The sequence below is a fragment of the Calliphora vicina genome, chromosome 3 (genome assembly GCF_958450345.1).
Source record: "Calliphora vicina chromosome 3, idCalVici1.1, whole genome shotgun sequence".
Taxonomy (NCBI): domain Eukaryota; kingdom Metazoa; phylum Arthropoda; class Insecta; order Diptera; family Calliphoridae; genus Calliphora; species Calliphora vicina.
The window spans coordinates 5961292-5979565 of NC_088782.1; the positions used below are offsets into that span (position 1 = coordinate 5961292).

General features: G+C 29.4%; 1 protein-coding gene across 1 annotated transcript; it reads left to right on the top strand.

The window, feature by feature from the left end:
• Positions 1 to 624: 624 nt before the first annotated feature.
• On the top strand, positions 625 to 15921 carry l(3)mbn (lethal (3) malignant blood neoplasm). Its single transcript, XM_065503967.1, has 6 exons — positions 625 to 757; positions 829 to 943; positions 13701 to 13838; positions 13908 to 15221; positions 15282 to 15458; positions 15527 to 15921. Exons 1-6 carry the CDS (start codon positions 725 to 727, stop codon positions 15859 to 15861), a joined length of 2112 nt encoding a protein of 703 aa, XP_065360039.1. The 5' UTR covers positions 625 to 724; the 3' UTR covers positions 15862 to 15921.
• The last annotated feature ends 2353 nt before the right edge of the window (positions 15922 to 18274 follow it).

An 18274-nucleotide genomic window follows, 5' to 3' on the forward strand; every position in this document is an offset into this window, starting at 1 on the left:
AGTGACAATTACTGTCTATTAGTGATACATTGACTACTTGCTTATCTGCTGGGTACTCACTCGTTTTTGTTCAATGCTGGGGTGAGTGTTGTCGATGATGATCTGGTGTGTTCTGTTCTAAGCAGCAGATCGGCGCATCCATACAAAACAACTGCCTAAATATTTATTTCTGACATACGGACGACAAAAAAAAAATAGCAAATTGGCTGGAGAATCAATGAATCTATCTGTATGTAGGTCCAGTATGTGTTAGCCTGAGTTAGTGTTGATGAGTGTGTGTTTGTGTGTATCTGTGATGTTTTCAAGCTAATAATATTAAGATTTTTTCTTAGTTGTTTTGTATCTTTATTTTTACGATTCTAATGTTTTATAATGTTTACCCAGTACTATGAGCCCAGTCAATATCGAATAGAACGTCGTAAGGTGTGTTTCACAAGTGGCCAACTCAGGCAGAAACAAAAAATATACAACAAAAACAATAAAAAAACGAGAAAAATAATAAAAAAACGAATAATAAAAATTTCCACATTTTGAGCCTGAAGTAACGAAATTATCTTTAAGAAAATACATATTTTTCTTCAACAATTAGTTGGCAAACTTTATAACGCATACAAATACGTAATTACTTATTAAGAAAAAGTGATATTTTTAGTATTTTAAAACGTTTAAGCAAGAATATCAGTTTTCTTAGTGTAAAAATTAAAGAGCATCAAAGAAAAATAAAATGAAATTACATAGCAAATATTTAATAAGTTCAGTAAGTGTGAAGAATCATTAAAAATTATTGTTATTCATTTATAAACAAATTAAATTCAAATCTCATTCAAGTTTATTGTGGTTGCATGTTGTCTGCAACAATGTTGCTTGGGCCAAAGCTCAACTGTTCGTCCCTATAAGTTCGGTTTCACCATTGACGAACAACAGCATCGTTCGGAACAAAGAGGCAAGTATATAATTAGCTCTTTTAATTTTAATTAAGTTAATGTCTATCTATATAAGTGGTTCAATTAATCAGTATTTAGAAACTACAAATCAACAAATTGACAATAGACAGTTTTTCACTACGGATATAAATATGAGCAAATAATTTCAATATATATAAGTCTCCTGGGCCGGATGGTATACCGGAACTTTTCTGGTCTCTATATGAAATGACTGTAGACATATAGAATATGCATAGAGCGGAAACTCTCCTGTCAATGACCTAACTCAGTTGTCAAAAACCTAAGTGGTGGGAATGTATTAGTAAATAAAGCTATGTAAAAACAAAAACAACACTCGAAGGTGTGATTATTTTGAATAATATTTTTGTTTGAGTTTTTTTTTTATTGCATTAATGTAACTTTCATTACTATTATGTAGAGTTTCATTAAATGAATGAAACTTTTCATTACATTAATGTAAATGGGGTTAACGTAATGCTTTCATTCCTGTTACGTGTATCATTTAGTGGGACATGGAGCTTTTTAAGAGATCGTACTACACTAGTTGTCATAAATGATATTTAATCAGATGAGTTCAAGTTAGAATCCGGGATTATTATTTCTTATTTTTCTAAACGATCTCTTATGTCACACTTCCAAGCCTATCTATTCTTTTGCACACGATCTTGTTAAAATCTCTGAATAGGGTTGTGGAAAATGGATCGACTTTATACTCTTGTCTAAATATGCTTTCAAGTGCCAAGAATGTTTAAAGCGGTGTAAGAAAAACTTCACTATATCTGAGCTTTTCACTATTTTTTTGGATTGAAAGCTCATTAAAATGTCCGTTCAAGATATCGTAATAATTTTTGAAATTTAAAGAGATTGTTATATTTGTTTTTAATGAATAATAGAAAAATTTGTTTTCAAAAAATGGATTTTTTTTTTAGAATTTTTAGCTTTTATTTTGAAACATTTGTGTATTATTTACATTTGTGTATTTATTAATTAAAAGGTTATTCGGGAATATAAAATTAATATTTTAGTAAAATTTATGCTAAATTCCCAATTTTATTGATAAATTCACTGAAATTTATTGTTGGAGGATAAGCTTGTTCTTAGCGCATTTCACTGGTTGCCAGATCATTAGGAAACCATTTCCCTAAAGGCTATAGAAAAACTAAAGATATTATACAAATAAAACTATAGAGTGATTGAGAATTACAGACACTCAAGCTTTATACCAAAGCTTAAACAAAACACCAACAATAAACAGTGATTTTATTTTTTTTTACATTTCCTTACTTCAATTTTCCCATCTTTCTGGAAACATATGGATTTTGAGACCAAAAACGGATCAAGCCAATTTCGGATTATCTGTTCTGAAGTGAAGCGTATGCCAGAGAAAGCGTAGTCGGACGAGGCACGTTTTGGACTATAAAGCGAGTAAGGCAAAACTTCCCAACCACTTCATTTTAAATACTGTTTAACAGGTATTGCAATATGTGGCCGAGCGTTGTCTTGATTGTATCTTACGGTTTCATGTCTGGCCGTATATTCTGGGCATTTTTCGGCCAATGCTCGCTTCAAACGAATCAGTTGCGTTCGGTACAGGTTCCCTGTGATGGTCTGTTCAAATTTCAGCAACTCATAATAGATAGGACCCTTTTTATCCCACCGAGAATTACTTTACAGAGAATTACTTTAGTGCCATGGATATTTGGTTATTTGGATATTTGCTAGGGTTATTTTAATGGTAGCATTTTTCACCACAAGTAATGATTCGGTGCAAAAATGATTTTCTCTTTTTTTCAAGCATCATTTCGGACATGCAAAATCGTCATTCAAGGTCTCTAGGCTTAAATTCGTATGTACCCAATTTCACTGCTTTTGTATGAATTCTGCTGCTCCCAAACTGCTGCTTGAATAGCCCCCATTAATTTGCAAGCTCTTGTTGAGTTTTACAACAATCTTTATGGAGTAGTGCCTCGAATTCTTGGTATTCAAATTTTTTTGGCTGGCCTGTGCTTCCATTGCCTTCCGTGTCAAAATAATCACTTCTGAATCGCACAAAATGATCTCTCGCACATTGAAACCGATGGAATACATTCACCATAAGCTATGGTGAACAATCGGTGTGCTTTAGCGGCACTTTTTTCAAATAAAAGAAGTAAAGCAAAACTTCCCGCACATTACTATTCGATGGTACAGAATTCGACATTTTCGAAGCAAAAAAAACTTTGTAGTTTATAATGTTTAATAACTATTTATGTGAGAATAAATTACAGTGAGAATAACCGCGATCAAAAGATACGCCATCCATTGTAAATCCCACATTTTTTAGTCATACACCCAATACATAAACCTTGGATTGCAATGTATATATGTAGCTTACTTTATAGTTATTTTTGTTACTTCAATTTCTTCTCTTTTCATTATCATGATGAATAGTAATTGTCAAACGCTGTCAACTGTACTATAAAATTTTTAAATATTTTATTGTGGAACATTTATTCAACTATCTACATAAGTATATCGTCATCTAAAATGCAAAATGGCCTTTCATCACTTTTCAAAATTTTACAGCAGAGACAAAAAACTTACTAAAATTAAAAGTGTGGTTACAAATATGATTTTCTTTCTTTACTGACACAAAAGGAATTAAATTTCTGAAATGTGCTTAAACAAACAAAAACATTAATAGAATCTATAAAAATATTTATAGAAAATAAAATTATTTTCAGACAGGCGATTGTTAGAAAATATTTTAGCAATAAGTCTTTCTGTGGAAGTCGTTATTTTTAAAAATAGAGAGCTAAAAATTTGTGAAGACGTAGTATGCCTTGATGCGATTTTTTGATTGTTACTCCCTTCTGCATTACTGGTAACGATGAAACAATATGATTTTCCATGAAATCATCAGCTATTTTGGTTAAGTTTGGTTTTAGGTATTAAAAAAAATTTGCCAATTTTTTTGCACAAGGAAGTAAACAATCCTTTCAGCATTACACTTCCGGCTGTAGTCAATTTCCTTTAATATTGTGGGAATAACCAAAACTATTTTCTACAATACAAGAATAATAACCAAGATATTTATATTATATCACAACATAATCAAAAAACATAACGCCACATTATCGAGTTAAATAAAGATGTTTAAGAATTCATTAAACGTTTTACATAAAATATTGAAAAATGCTCAATAATATGGACAGATTGTAGTAAACAGCATCGTCATCATCATCATCATCATTGTCAAGACATTTTATGGCAATTGTTGGCACATGGTGGCAAAAGTTGCTTCCACATTATGTCAATATTAGCAAGTGACACTTATTGGTAACCCCTTGCAGCAATAACGCAACAAGTGGAAAACAAAACAACAACAAATGTGGGTAAACCAGCAGGCTGGCAGTCCAAGATATAGCCTGCTGTTTAGCTACGAATTATGATGATCATTGTCGCAACAACTGCAGTTTTTTTGTGTTTTTTTTTTTATTCAGTAACTTGTTCTTTAGCTTAAAAATATTGACATTAAAAACCATAAAACACATGCAGAAATATGATTTCAACAAAAAAATAGAAATAGAAATAATAAATATGGAAAGAATTCTTGATTGTAGTATTTTTTATTAGCGACAAAAACAGACAAATAAAATTATGCACACCAAGATTTTAATTCAGATGCGATGTTGCGCAACAATTCAGTTGAATTTGAAGAAGCAGTTAGTGGTTTTTGTTCAATTGAAATTTATCCATTAGATATAAATAATTGCTGTCAATTGGCGGGTTTCTATTCAAAGTTGTACTTAAAAATCTATTCCATAAACATTTTTTGTAAGTTTATCTTCATAGAACGTGTCTATTTTATGTTTGATAGTGTGTGGTTAAAACGAAGATGTTCTTTTAATTGTTTATTTACATTAAAATCAAATGATTTTATAAATTTGTAACTGACGAGATTTATTTTTATACATTTGTTATTAATTTATAATTATAACTTAACATCTGTTTTTATTGGTATTTGGTGAATACGGGTATAATAAATTATTGTTGTTATAATTAAATGCAGTATGAATATATTTGATAAAATATTCATATACAGATTTAAATTTAAATTATTAATATGAATTTATCAAACCGTTTTTGAATTTCATAAAAAACCAGCTTAGATCAAAATGTTCAAATTTAATGTTAATTTTCTAAGTTATTAAAATTGTACGCTGACTTTCTAATATATTTTATTAAAAGAAGTTCCTGCAGAACTTTACCCACTCACTATATAAGTTGTAGGACAGAAAAAATATTTTGGAAATAAATCTGTCATTTATAACTGGCTGATTCGATTGATGAAATTTCACATACTAATAGCCGAGGAGTATTAGATTTTATGCTTTGATGACTGACTAAATAAACCCCACAGAAATTGCACTGTGGGGCTTTATAATACCTCAGCCATGCTAAGCTTGCAAATTTTGTGTGGTCCTTCCAATTTCAAATTTACTTGTGTGTGCTATTTGTCTCGTATAGTTTGGCACCATGGATATTTATCTTTGGTGTTGATTCGGCTGGTTGGCCGGGCTTCACATACGATCTCTTACGCTTTGGGTTATTGTAATGGATCCTCGCTAGTAATGATTCGGTGTAAAAATGATTTTCTTTTTTAGCGTTCAAGCATAATTTCGGACATGCAAAATCGTCTTGCAAAGTCCCTCGGCATTAATTCGAATGGTACATAATTTCCCTGCTTTTGGATGAATCCTCCTGCACGCAAACGATTTGAAATTGCTGCCTGAATATCTCCCATTGATTTAGCAAGCTCTTTTTGAGTTTATAATGCGGGTATAATGCGTTTGTGCAGATGTGTGTAACGCCCACGAATATTAGTCTAACACCCACCTTAAAGTATACCGATCGACTTAGAATCACTTTCAGAGTCGATTAAACGATGTCCGTCCGTCCGCCTGACTGGTTGGTCGACTGGCTGGCTAACCATGTAAACCTTGTGCGCAGAGTACAGGTCGCAATTTTGAAGATATTTCGATCAAATTTGGTACATATTATTTTTTCGGCTCAAAGACCAAGCCTATTGAAACTGGCTGAAATCGGTTCATTATTTCACCTTTGGACTTTATCTGTAATAAATGTTTAATTTATATATGTATCTCTACAAATACCGCTCCAAATAAGTTTTATATATGGGGCATTTCACGTCAAGTGAACGAACTTTTGAAATCGATGTCTTCCGATCGCGATGAAATTTGCACCAATGTTAGTTCTATTGGATAGTAATTCGGACACCATTTTTCAACAAGATCGGTCAAGAACTCTCTGAGTTATAGGAGGTCAAAATTTGACATTTTGGCCAAACAGGTGTTTTTTTTTTATCCATATAACTTATTACCTATTGTTCTTAGCAAAATGTGTCCCAAATAGTTTAGATAGCTATTTATGCAATCTTTCGAAAAAAAAAAATTAAAAAAATTTAATAAAATATTTTTGATTTTTTTTTTTAAATCAAAAATATTTTTGACTTTTTTTTTCAAAATGGTCCCTTTTTATTTTTTTTTTTATTTTTTTTAAGAAAGCTTAGGTCTTTTCCTAAGCGACCTATATGGTCGCTTAGTGGGATGCGAGTGGGATATCTATCAAAAAAAAATATTTTGTAACTCAAGATTTAAAATTTTTGAATTTTTTTGCAAAATCAAAAACTTTGTTGACTTTTTTTAAAAAAATGGACCCATTTTTTAATTTTTTTTTTTTGCTCAGAAGAAAGCTTATGTGTTTTCCTTTAACACCCTTTTTGTCGCTTAGTGGGATGCGAGTGGGATATCTATAAAAAAAAATGTTTTGTAACTCAAGACATACAATTTTTTACTTTTTTTTGAAAAATCAAAAACCTTTTTGACTTTTTTTTCCAAAATGGACTCTTTTTTATTAATTTTTTTTTCTCAAAAGAAAGCTTAGGTCTTTTCCTTTAAAACCTTTTTGGTCGCTTAGTGGGATGCGAGTGGGATATCTATCAAAATAAATGTTTTGTAACTCAAGACAAATGTTTTTAAATTGATTTTTTTCATATTTGTGTGTAAGTGTTTCTAAAACCTTAAAAATAAAAACCACAATAACTGACCGATAATAGCCACTGGAGGGGTGCAATATGAGGCCGACCGCTTTTAGCGTTTAGAAGATATGAATTTAGTTCCACTAAATTAGGGTTTTCTCCCACTGTGGATCGGTCCATAATTAGTCATAGCTCCCATATAGACCCCCTTCCGAAAATCACTTTAACGTGCATAAATCGCTTAATTCAACATAGTTAACTCTAATATAGAGATAAATCACACGACCTAATTTCATGGTGATCGGTCCATAATTGGTCATAGCTCCCATATAAGGCCCACTTCCGAAAATCACTCACGAATAAAATTATTGAAATTTTAAAAGAAAAATTTTTTTGCTCTTTTACTTAATGTAGGATATATATATATGGTCGGGCTTGATCGACCATACTTTCTTACTTGTTAGTCTTCAAACTTGTTTGGCTGGCCTGGCCGATCTATGTCTTTCGTGTCAAAATCACAACTTCTGGACCGCACAAAACATCTATCACACGTTGAAATCGATGGAACACATTCACCAAAAGCTTTGGTGAGCAATTTGTGTGTTTCAGCGGCACTTTTTTTTCAAATTAAAGAAATAAAGCAAAACTTCTTGCATATGACGATGCGTTGGTACAAAATTCGACATTTTCGAAGCCAAACTTTGTTGCTTACACAATAATGTCCAATAACTAAGTTTGATTAAAGATACTATTACAGATATTATTCCAAGATAATAAATGTGTCCATTTTTTAATAGGGTGCTGCCAAATTTAATCATTATGTAGAACTGATAATTTTTTTCTAAAATTTGTTTGGCTTTACCAAAAATACTGAGTAAAACATAGAATATTTGAGGAAGTACTTTTGTGGGTCTACGACCAATATTTCGATTTGTTACAAACGGAGTGACAAAATTATCGTCATTATCTGCAGTTTTGTTTAGGAAAATAAACAAAATATAATTTTGCTATAAATGTCTTTAAACTCATAGAATAAAGGCAAACATTTACAAATCTTGGCCAATCCAATATGAGTAGAAGGACATAGTTTTAAAGACACCTTGCAAAGGCACTCCAATTGATTTGTATATCAGCGATCGTTTTCACTAAAATTTTATTATTCAAAACAATATTACATTAATATTTTGAATGTCATTTGTATGAGCTAGATGTTTTGCATTTATTTCTGTGTATTTGATTTTTTTTATAAAATTATTATACAAAATTTTTTCATCTTATTCCCGCCAAATTGCGCAGAATTGTCTATATTAAGTGCCAGAATTTAATAGATTTAAATTTGTTTTAATATTGGCTTAATAAATGATATTTACGGTGAATTACGCTGTTTTAATTTATTTTCAATATAATTATCTTTTATTGTTATTTTTATTCAACAATTTATTTATCCTACATCAGTAATAATGATCAGGATTTTAAAATTCATTGTTTGTTTATAAAATTTAACTTAGATTTAATAATACTGACTATTGATTGTTATGATCAATTTGAATCTTAATTAAAGTAAAGAAGCTAGAGTAAATAAGAATAAAATTTATCACTTATTAATGTTTCATAACAAAATATTCAAGTTTGTTTATAGTTTAAGGCATAGATAACTGCAACTAGAACGGAAACTAGAATTAAACTCAAAAAAATAAAGTACTCATAAAAAACACACAATTGAGTGTTGTTTTCACATAGTTTTTTTAACTTATATATTCTCACCTGTTAGGTTTTTGACAACTGAGTTAGGTCTTTGACAGAAAAGTTTCCAATCAAGGGTTTAAGGTTTTTTGTTTATTTTGTCAGCTAAATCTTGTTCATTTCCCTACTTCCTAGTGTAGGGTACACTCCCAATTCGTAGTACTTAAATATGCTATACATTTACTCGTGTGCTTTTTGTTTAACATTTATCCTGTTTAACTTGAAAAAAAGACACATTGTCACCAAATTAAAACCAAAAACACACAAAACAAGCCAATAACTGTCAAACGTTATTTGAATTATGTTAATTTTTACAATTGTTTATGGTGGGGGTATGGATTCTTAAATAATTTATTTAAATTTTATAGTAAAGAAATAAAAAATAGAAAGAACAAAAAGCAAACAAACCAAAACAAACAAACAAACCATTTCACCTGAAATTATGAAAAAGCAAGGCCACAGAACTCTATTTCCATATTTCAACATAATTTTTATGCTAATTCTATATGAATGTATGAGGTTAGGGTTGAATAGAATATAATAACAAGTGTAAAAAAATTATTCGAATAATTTAATAAAATACATATTTTTGAAATCAAAACATTTTTAAAAATTTGTTAACAATGAATAAAAATACAATAGTTGTTGTTTATAACTCTATTTTTTTTAAATTTTGGCTTGAAAATAAATTTATTCGAATTTTCGATTAATCGATTGATTGAATAATTTTTTATTCTAAATTGAAAAATGTTATTCATACAAATAAAAAACTATTTTTTCCTTGATTATTCGAATAAATTTTATTCTATTGTCAATTATTCGAGTTTTATTTTAATCGAATAAAAGTTCATAATTTTTTCATTATTCGAGTGATCGATTAATTTTTAAATTTTCGATTATTTGAACGAATAGCGAGTATAAAATGTTATTGGGCTATATAATATTTAAATATGGGGGATTTCATGTCAAGTGAACCAACCTTTGAAATCGATGTCTTCCGATCGGGATGAAATTTGCACCAAGGTTAGCTCTATTGGATAGTAACTCAGACACAATTTTTCAACAACATCGGTCGAGAACTCTCTGAGTTATAGGGGGTAAAATTTTGACAATTTGGTCAAACAGGGGTTTTTTCTTATCCATGTAACTTATTACCTATTGTTCTTAGCAAAATGTGTTCCAAATAGTATAGATAGCTATTTCTTCGATCTTTCGAAAAAAAATATTTAAAAAAAAAATAAAAAATTTTTAATATTTTTTTTCCGAAATCAAAAACTTTTTTGACTTTTCTTTAAAATACGCTATTTTTTTTTCTTTTTTTTTTTTTCTTAAAATAAAGTTTAGATATTTTCCTTGAACACCTACTTGGTCGCTTAGTGGGATGCGAGTGGGATATCTATCAAAATAAATATTTTGTAACTCAAAACATAAAATTTTTGACTTTTTTTGCAAAATCAAAAACTTTGTTGACTTTTTTTTTTCAAAATGGACCCTTTTTTAATCTTTTTTTTTAGGTCAAACAAAAGCTTAGATATTATCCTTGAAGACCCTTTTGGTCGCTTAGTGGGATGCGAGTGGGATATCTATCAAAATAAATATTTTTTAACTCAAGACTTACAATTTTTGACTTTTTTTTTTGCAAATACGATTTTTTTTCCAAATGGGCCCTTTTTTTAAAATTTTTTTTGTAGTCAAAAGAAAGCTTAGGTCCATTCCTTTAAGATATTTTAGTCCCTTAGTGGGATGCGAGTAGGATATCTATCAAAATAAATATTTTGTAACGCAAGACATACAATTTTTTAATTTTTTTTTGCAAAATCAAAATTTTTTTCCAATATGGGCCCTTTTTTAATTTTTTTTTTTGCTCAAAAGAAAGCCTAGGTCCATTCCTTTAAGATATTTTTAGTCCCTTAGTGGGATGCGAGTGGGATATCTATCAAAATAAATATTTTGTAACGCAAGACATACAATTTTTTAATTTTTTTTTGCAAAATCGAAATTTTTTTCCAATATGGGCCCTTTTTTAATTTTTTTTTTTTGCTCAAAAGAAAGCCTAGGTCCATTCCTTTAAGATATTTTTAGTCCCTTAGTGGGATGCGAGTGGGATATCTATCAAAATAAATGTTTTAACACAAAAATTGTATGTCTTGAGTTACAAAACATTTATTTTGATATATATCCCACTCGCATCCCACTAAGCGATCAAAACCATCTTAAAGGAATAGGCCTAAGCTTTCTTTATAGCAAAAAAAAAAATTACAAAAAGGGCCCATTTTAAAAAAAAGTCAAAAAAGTTTTTGATTTTGCCAAAAAATCAAAAATTGTATATCTTGAGTTACAAAATATTTATTTTGATAGATATCCCACTCGTATCCCACTAAGGGACCTAAAATATCTTAAAGGAATGGACCTAAGCTTTCTTTTGACTAAAAAAAAATTTTTAAAAAAGGACCCATTTTGAAAAAAAATTCGAATTTGCAAAAAAAAAGTCAATAATTGAATGTCTTGAGTTACAACATTTTTATTTTAATAGATATCCTACTCACATCTTCCTAAGTGACAAAATAGGTCTTAAAGGAAAAGACCTAAGCTTTCTTTTGAGCAAAAAAAAAGTCCCATATTGGAAAAAAATTTTGATTTTGCAAAAAAAAATTAAAAAATTGTATGTCTTGCGTTACAAAATATTTATTTTGATAGATATCCTACTCGCATCCCACTAAGGGACTAAAAATATCTTAAAGGAATGGACCTAAGCTTTCTTTTGACTACAAAAAAAATTTTAAAAAAAGGGCCCATTTGGAAAAAAAATCGTATTTGCAAAAAAAAAAGTCAAAAATTGTAAGTCTTGAGTTAAAAAATATTTATTTTGATAGATATCCCACTCGCATCCCACTAAGCGACCAAAAGGGTCTTCAAGGATAATATCTATGCTTTTGTTTGACCTAAAAAAAAAGATTAAAAAAGGGTCCATTTTGAAAAAAAAAAGTCAACAAAGTTTTTGATTTTGCAAAAAAAGTCAAAAATTTTATGTTTTGAGTTACAAAATATTTATTTTGATAGATATCCCACTCGCATCCCACTAAGCGACCAAGTAGGTATTCAAGGAAAATATCTAAACTTTATTTTAAGAAAAAAAAAAAAATAAAAAAAAATAGCGTATTTTAAAAAAAAGTCAAAAAAGTTTTTGATTTCGGAAAAAAAATATTAAAAATTTTTTATTTTTTTTTTTAAATATTTTTTTTCGAAAGATCGAAGAAATAGCTATCTATACTATTTGGAACACATTTTGCTAAGAACAATAGGTAATAAGTTACATGGATAAGAAAAAACCCCTGTTTGACCAAATTGTCAAAATTTTACCCCCTATAACTCAGAGAGTTCTCGACCGATGTTGTTGAAAAATTGTGTCTGAGTTACTATCCAATAGAGCTAACCTTGGTGCAAATTTCATCCCGATCGGAAGACATCGATTTCAAAAGTTGGTTCACTTGACATGAAATCCCCCATATATAAAATATATAAAATTTTTTAAATTCAAATGCATATAACTTTGGACTTAGTCATTATTTTTAAACAGTTCTTTTCTTTTTTGACACATCCGTATGTTGTTAGTCCAATGAAGGAAAACTGGAGAAAATCGGAAAATATTTGGATACGCTGTTATCAAAAAAATGGAGTAGGTTGGGTAAAAATTTTGAAAATTTAATTTTCAAATGCGAATATCTCCTAAGCTATAAGAGACAATTGATAGCTATTAGGTCTTTTGTAGCACTCGATGAAAAGATTTTATGTGTGTAATTTTTTTGAAATCGGAACACAAACGAAGAAATAGGTTAATTTTAAAAATGTAATATACCCGAGGTGTCCTACTTTGAGGACCTTTGGTCGCGGACCTGGTGAGCCCATGAGGTCCATGTTCAGAACTTAAACTCGAGAGCACTTCTTCTTTATTTGTGTGAAATTTCATTCAAACCAATCTAACCATTTAGAAGTTACAGATTTATTTCCCTCTTTTTTTTCTATACCACTATGTGTCGCTTACGATAAAATTCGTTTACTGTAAAATGTAAACATTGACTTACGATAAAATCTTACCCCCTATAATTTTGAAGTTATTAACAAACATCAGTCGGTCCATAAAATTTTAATTTTTGCAATAAAAAAAAAAATTTAAAATTGCGCTTACGATAATTTGGCGCTAAGGGCTCGATATAATCTATAAATTTTTTTTAAAATTTTAGCTTGAAAATAAATTTATTCGATTAATCGAAAATTATTGATCGAATAATTTTTTATTCTAAATTAAAAAATGTTATTCATTCGAATAAAAACATATTTTTCCACGATTATTCGATTAATTTTTATTCGAATGACAACCCTAATATTAATACTTGCATTTCAAAAAAATGTTTTATTTAGTTATAAATTTATTGTTTTACTGGCTGTTTATAGTGTCATAAATTCAAATTGATTATGGATGGAGCATTGTTAAATGTCACATTAAATATGGACTAATAACTGCCAATAGAGCACTCAAAACAAAAAATAAAATAACAACAATAAAGAAACTAAATAACACATAAATTAATTAGGAATAAAAACTCAATATTAGCCATATAATATGGTTAATATTTGCCATTTAGTTGGAGAATATGTTTGTTTATGGCATAGAAAGTTCAACTGGTATAAACACGGGTAAATACTCACGCCGTTATGTGTATCAGGAACATATTCAAAATGAAATAAACTTGTTGGGGCTCTCAAATTTAGCTGTTTGGTTATAATTTTAATAGATCTGGTCTAGCAAGTTCTTAATAACTGATTAGAACTATTGTATCTAAACTGATTTTCAATAAATATTGTTATAATTATTATTTTATTCATAATTTAATTAAAAATTTAACTTCTTCATTACGTTTTTATGTTTAATTGATTGTTTATTTTTAAATTCTGTTGTTTCCTCTCTTCTTTAGATGAGCGTGGTATTGTGATGGGAGAATTTGGTTTCATAACAGCTGATGGAATTTATCATGTGACAGTATATGCAACCGATGAGCAGGGCCGATTTCGTATATTGGCCATGAAAAATTATCCCTATGAATCACCACCTAGTAAGCAAATTTATAATTTAATTTTGAACAACTTATCTTAAACTTGTATGTTTTTGTAATTCTCTTTAGAAACTGTTGAAGTGATGGTAAAACCAAAGATTCCACCAACCACTACCACAACCCCCAAACCTTTGGCAAGACATAATTTCAATACCGAAGCCTGTTCAGGCTGCTTTTTAACAAATGGCAACAACAAGCCTAAAGGTATCAATGGCATAGATGCAAAAACCGGAAAGAGCGATATAAGACCTTTGTCGAAATCATTACCCAGTCCAGGTTCTAATTCAGCAGCAAACAATAAATCCCCTAATAATAACCCAGCTACAGGTAAAATTTCAGATTTAAATGGTGAACATAGTTTATTAACTTTCAAATCAAATGAAAAAGTTATAAAACAAAACACACTGCTAACAAAATCTTTAGAATTTAAAGATTTTACTGCACTAAAAAATGCTGTGAAGACTCAGCAATTATTTAGCACAAAACCTTCAACACTTGCACCCAATAAAGTTGTTTCAACAGCTTTAATAATGGCCCTTGATAAAGTTGGATCTACAACTTCAGCACTTGCACACAATAAAATTGTCACAACACCTTCGACACTTGCACCTATTACAACTCCTTTTAATCTAGCACCCAAAAAAATTGTCTCAACGACTTCAACTCTTGCACCTAATAAATCTATTACAACTCCTTCTATACTTGCACCCAAAATAGTTGTCTCAACAACTTCAACACTTGCACCTAATAAAGCAATCTCAATACCTTCAACACATGCACCCCATAAGTTTGCCGCAAAGGAACATGCAACTGGAAATCATGTTACTTCCACAGCTGAAGATCATGGAAACATTATAGTTGATCAAAATAAATCAGTTATTAAAACATTGCAAATTCCTTTGCAAAAACAAATATCTAAGAATATACCCCAACACAATGCACCTCTAGATAAACACCAATTTGAAGTAGTAGCACTTTCAACAGACAAAAATAAAGCTATTATTAATAATGCTCTGAAACCTATGAAAACTAAATCTATTCAATTTTTAAAACATGATTTGTATACACCCACACAAACTGCAGAACAAGAAAAAACTTTTACACAAAAAACACCAACACCAAAGAATGCGCTTCAACCACCAATTGAGGAAAATTCAAAAACTGATATCACACCCTTTAAAGAACAAAATTTAAAAACTCATACAAACTCACAAGGCGACAACACACCGGTAAATAATTTGCCAACTGAAACACGACTAATTTCCCAAGCAGTAAGTCCAGAAACTTCCGGAAAACAAGCAGCACAAACACCACCAACCACAAATACATTAAACAAACAAAACACTCCACAATCCACTATTAGCAAAGACACAAACCAAATAAGTATAGCATGGTAAAATCTGCTATAACTATTAACTAATAAAATAATAATTTTCTTTGTAGCATCAAAACCATCGGCCGGAAGCCCTGGTTCAGTAGCAAAGACAAACGCCGGAAATCCTCCACCACCCATAATGGACATAATTATGCAAAAAGTACTTCCAACCCTTATGGGCAAAAAGGCACCAACACCATCATCTACCCCTACGCAGTCTACAACCCTTAACAATAAACCAAATGGTTTGTGGCACAACTAACTTTCCCAGACATTTTCTTATTCAAAAACCATTTTCTTTTATTTACTATAGCAGTGCCATCATCTGGCAAAAAGCCCAGCACAGGCAATGCCGGCAAATCTGGCGGCGGAAGTTCCGGTTCTTCTTCAGCTAACGGTGACGGTGATTTGTATCGTTTCAAATACATTTTAGACTATCACGGCCACACTGAAACAGGTAAACGTAACGGCAACAAGGAGGGCAGTTATTATGCAATTGGTGATGATGACGTTGAGCGCACCATTGAGTATGTGGCAAATGAATTTGGCTATCAGCCACGTATACGTTGGCGCAAGATAGATCGCAATGAAATCAAGTCCAAAGAAAACACTCTTAAGGATTACGAATTTGTGTGGTTCAATCAATAAAGTACACATAGCTAAAACACATAAATAATTTATTGACGAAAACAATTTAACTTGATTGAAATGTGTTCATTTTTTCTTACCAATGAAAATTTCATTTTCTTTGTTAATTTAGTTTTATTTTAGTTTGTAGTAAATCAATTAAATTATTGTTTTTTATATCTTATACTTAAACATAAAAGAAATTTACGAAAAAAATAAAGATTTGTCTTAAAGTGAGTGATTTGTATACAAATTTAACAAAATTACAATGAATAAAATTAAGGTAAGAATCAAACTATAGGTTCAAAAATATAAGTGATCACAGATCGAGCTTCTTTTTTCGATTAAACGCTTATTTACAAAGTTATTAAGGATTTTAGATTTTTGACTTTTTTCATATGAAAAATCGATTTTTAGTACTAGATTAGATTTAGTGATTAGATTTTTTGTTTTTTCATTTAAAAAATAAATTTTTGGTCAGAAATATGAGTGATCACAGTTCGAACTTCTTTTCTCGATTAAACGCTTATTTACAAAGTTATTAAGGATTTTATATTTTTAGTTTTTTCATTTAAAAAATCGATTTTTGGTCAGAAATACGAGTGATCACAGATCGAGCTTGTTTTCTCGATTAAACGCTTATTTACAAAGTTATTAAGGAATTTAGATTTTTGAATTTTTTTTCCATGAAAAATCGATTTTTGGTCAGAAATATGACTGATCACAAATCGAGCTTCTTTTCTCGATTAAACGCTTATTTACAAAGTAATTAAGGATTTTAGATTTTTGAATTTTTTCATATGAAAAACCGAATTTTGGTCAACAGTGAGTGATCACAGATCGAGCTTCTTTTTTCGATTAAACGCTTATTTACAAAGTTATTAAGGATTTTATATTTTTGAGTTTTTTCATTTAAAAAATCGATTTTTGGTCAGAAATACGAGGGATCACAGATCGAGCTACTTTTCTCGATTAAATGATTATTTACAGAGTTATTAAGGATTTTATAAACGATTAAACTCTTATTTACAAAGTTATTAAGGATTTTAGATTTTTGAGTTTTTTCATATGAAAACTCGATTTTTGATACTAAAATGAGTGATCACAGAACGAGCTTCTATTCTTGATTGAACGCTTATTTACAAAGTTATTAAAGATTTTCGATTTTCGGGTTTTTTCGTATGAAAAATCGAATTTTGGTCAGAAATATGACTGATCACAAATCGAGCTTTTTTTCACGAATAAACGCTTATTAACAAAGTTATTAAGGATTTTAGATTTTTGAATTTTTTCATATGAAAAATCGATTTTTGGTCAGAAATATGAGATCAAGCATCTTTTCACGATAAAATACTTATTTACAAAGTTATTAAGGATTTTCGATTTTTGAATTTTTTCATATGAAAAACCGAATTTTGGTCAGAAATACGACTGATCACAGATCGAGCTTGTTTTCTCGATTAAACGCTTATTTACAAAGTTATTAAGGATTTTATATTTAAACTCTTATTTACAAAGTTATTAAGGATTTTTGAAAAATAAATTTTGGTCAGAAATATGAGTGATCACAGATCGAGTTTCTTTTCTCGATTAAACGCTTATTTAGAAAGTTATTAAGAATTTTTGATTTTAGAGTTTTTTTACATGAAAAATCGATTTTTGGTACTAAATATGAATGATCACAGATCGAGCTTCTTTTCTCAATTAAACGCTTATTTACAAAGTTGTTAAGGATTTTACATTTTTGTGTTTTTTCATATGAAAAACTGAATTTTGGTACTAAATATGAATGATCTCAGATCGAGCTTCTTTTCTCGATTAAACACTTATTTACAAAGTTATTAAGATTTTAGATTTTTGTGTTTTTTCATATGAAAAATCGATTTTTAGTACCAGAAATTACTCTTTTAAAAAATCATTTAAAAAAATTTTATTTCAAAAAAGTTTAGAGATATTTTTAAAGTAAGTATTAAAAAAATTGATAATGGTATCAAAAATGTACAACTTAAAGATTCAGATCTGCTGGTCTTAATCTGAAGTCTGCTAATTAATTTTTGCACATTAATCGATCCATAGTTTATTATTTTATGTTTCTGAACAAAAATGTAAGTGCATTTTTTTAAAATTATAAATGTATGAAAATCCGCCCCCTAGTAATGAAATTGTGATTCAAGAATTTTGAATAGTCACCCCCTATTACCTTTTAAATAAAACGAGTAACTTTGATTTTTCCAAATACTTTTTTATCTTTTATTTATGGTTGTTATTATTTATTTTAAGAACTTAATTAATCTAAAAATTGTTTGTTTTTTTGTTGCATCTTTGTTGTTAAATTTACACAGAGACAAGATTTAAAATATTATACATTACATTCATCAATAATTGTGTTTTGGTTTTTAAATTTTTCTTTTCTGAAAAAATGTTTCTGTTATAA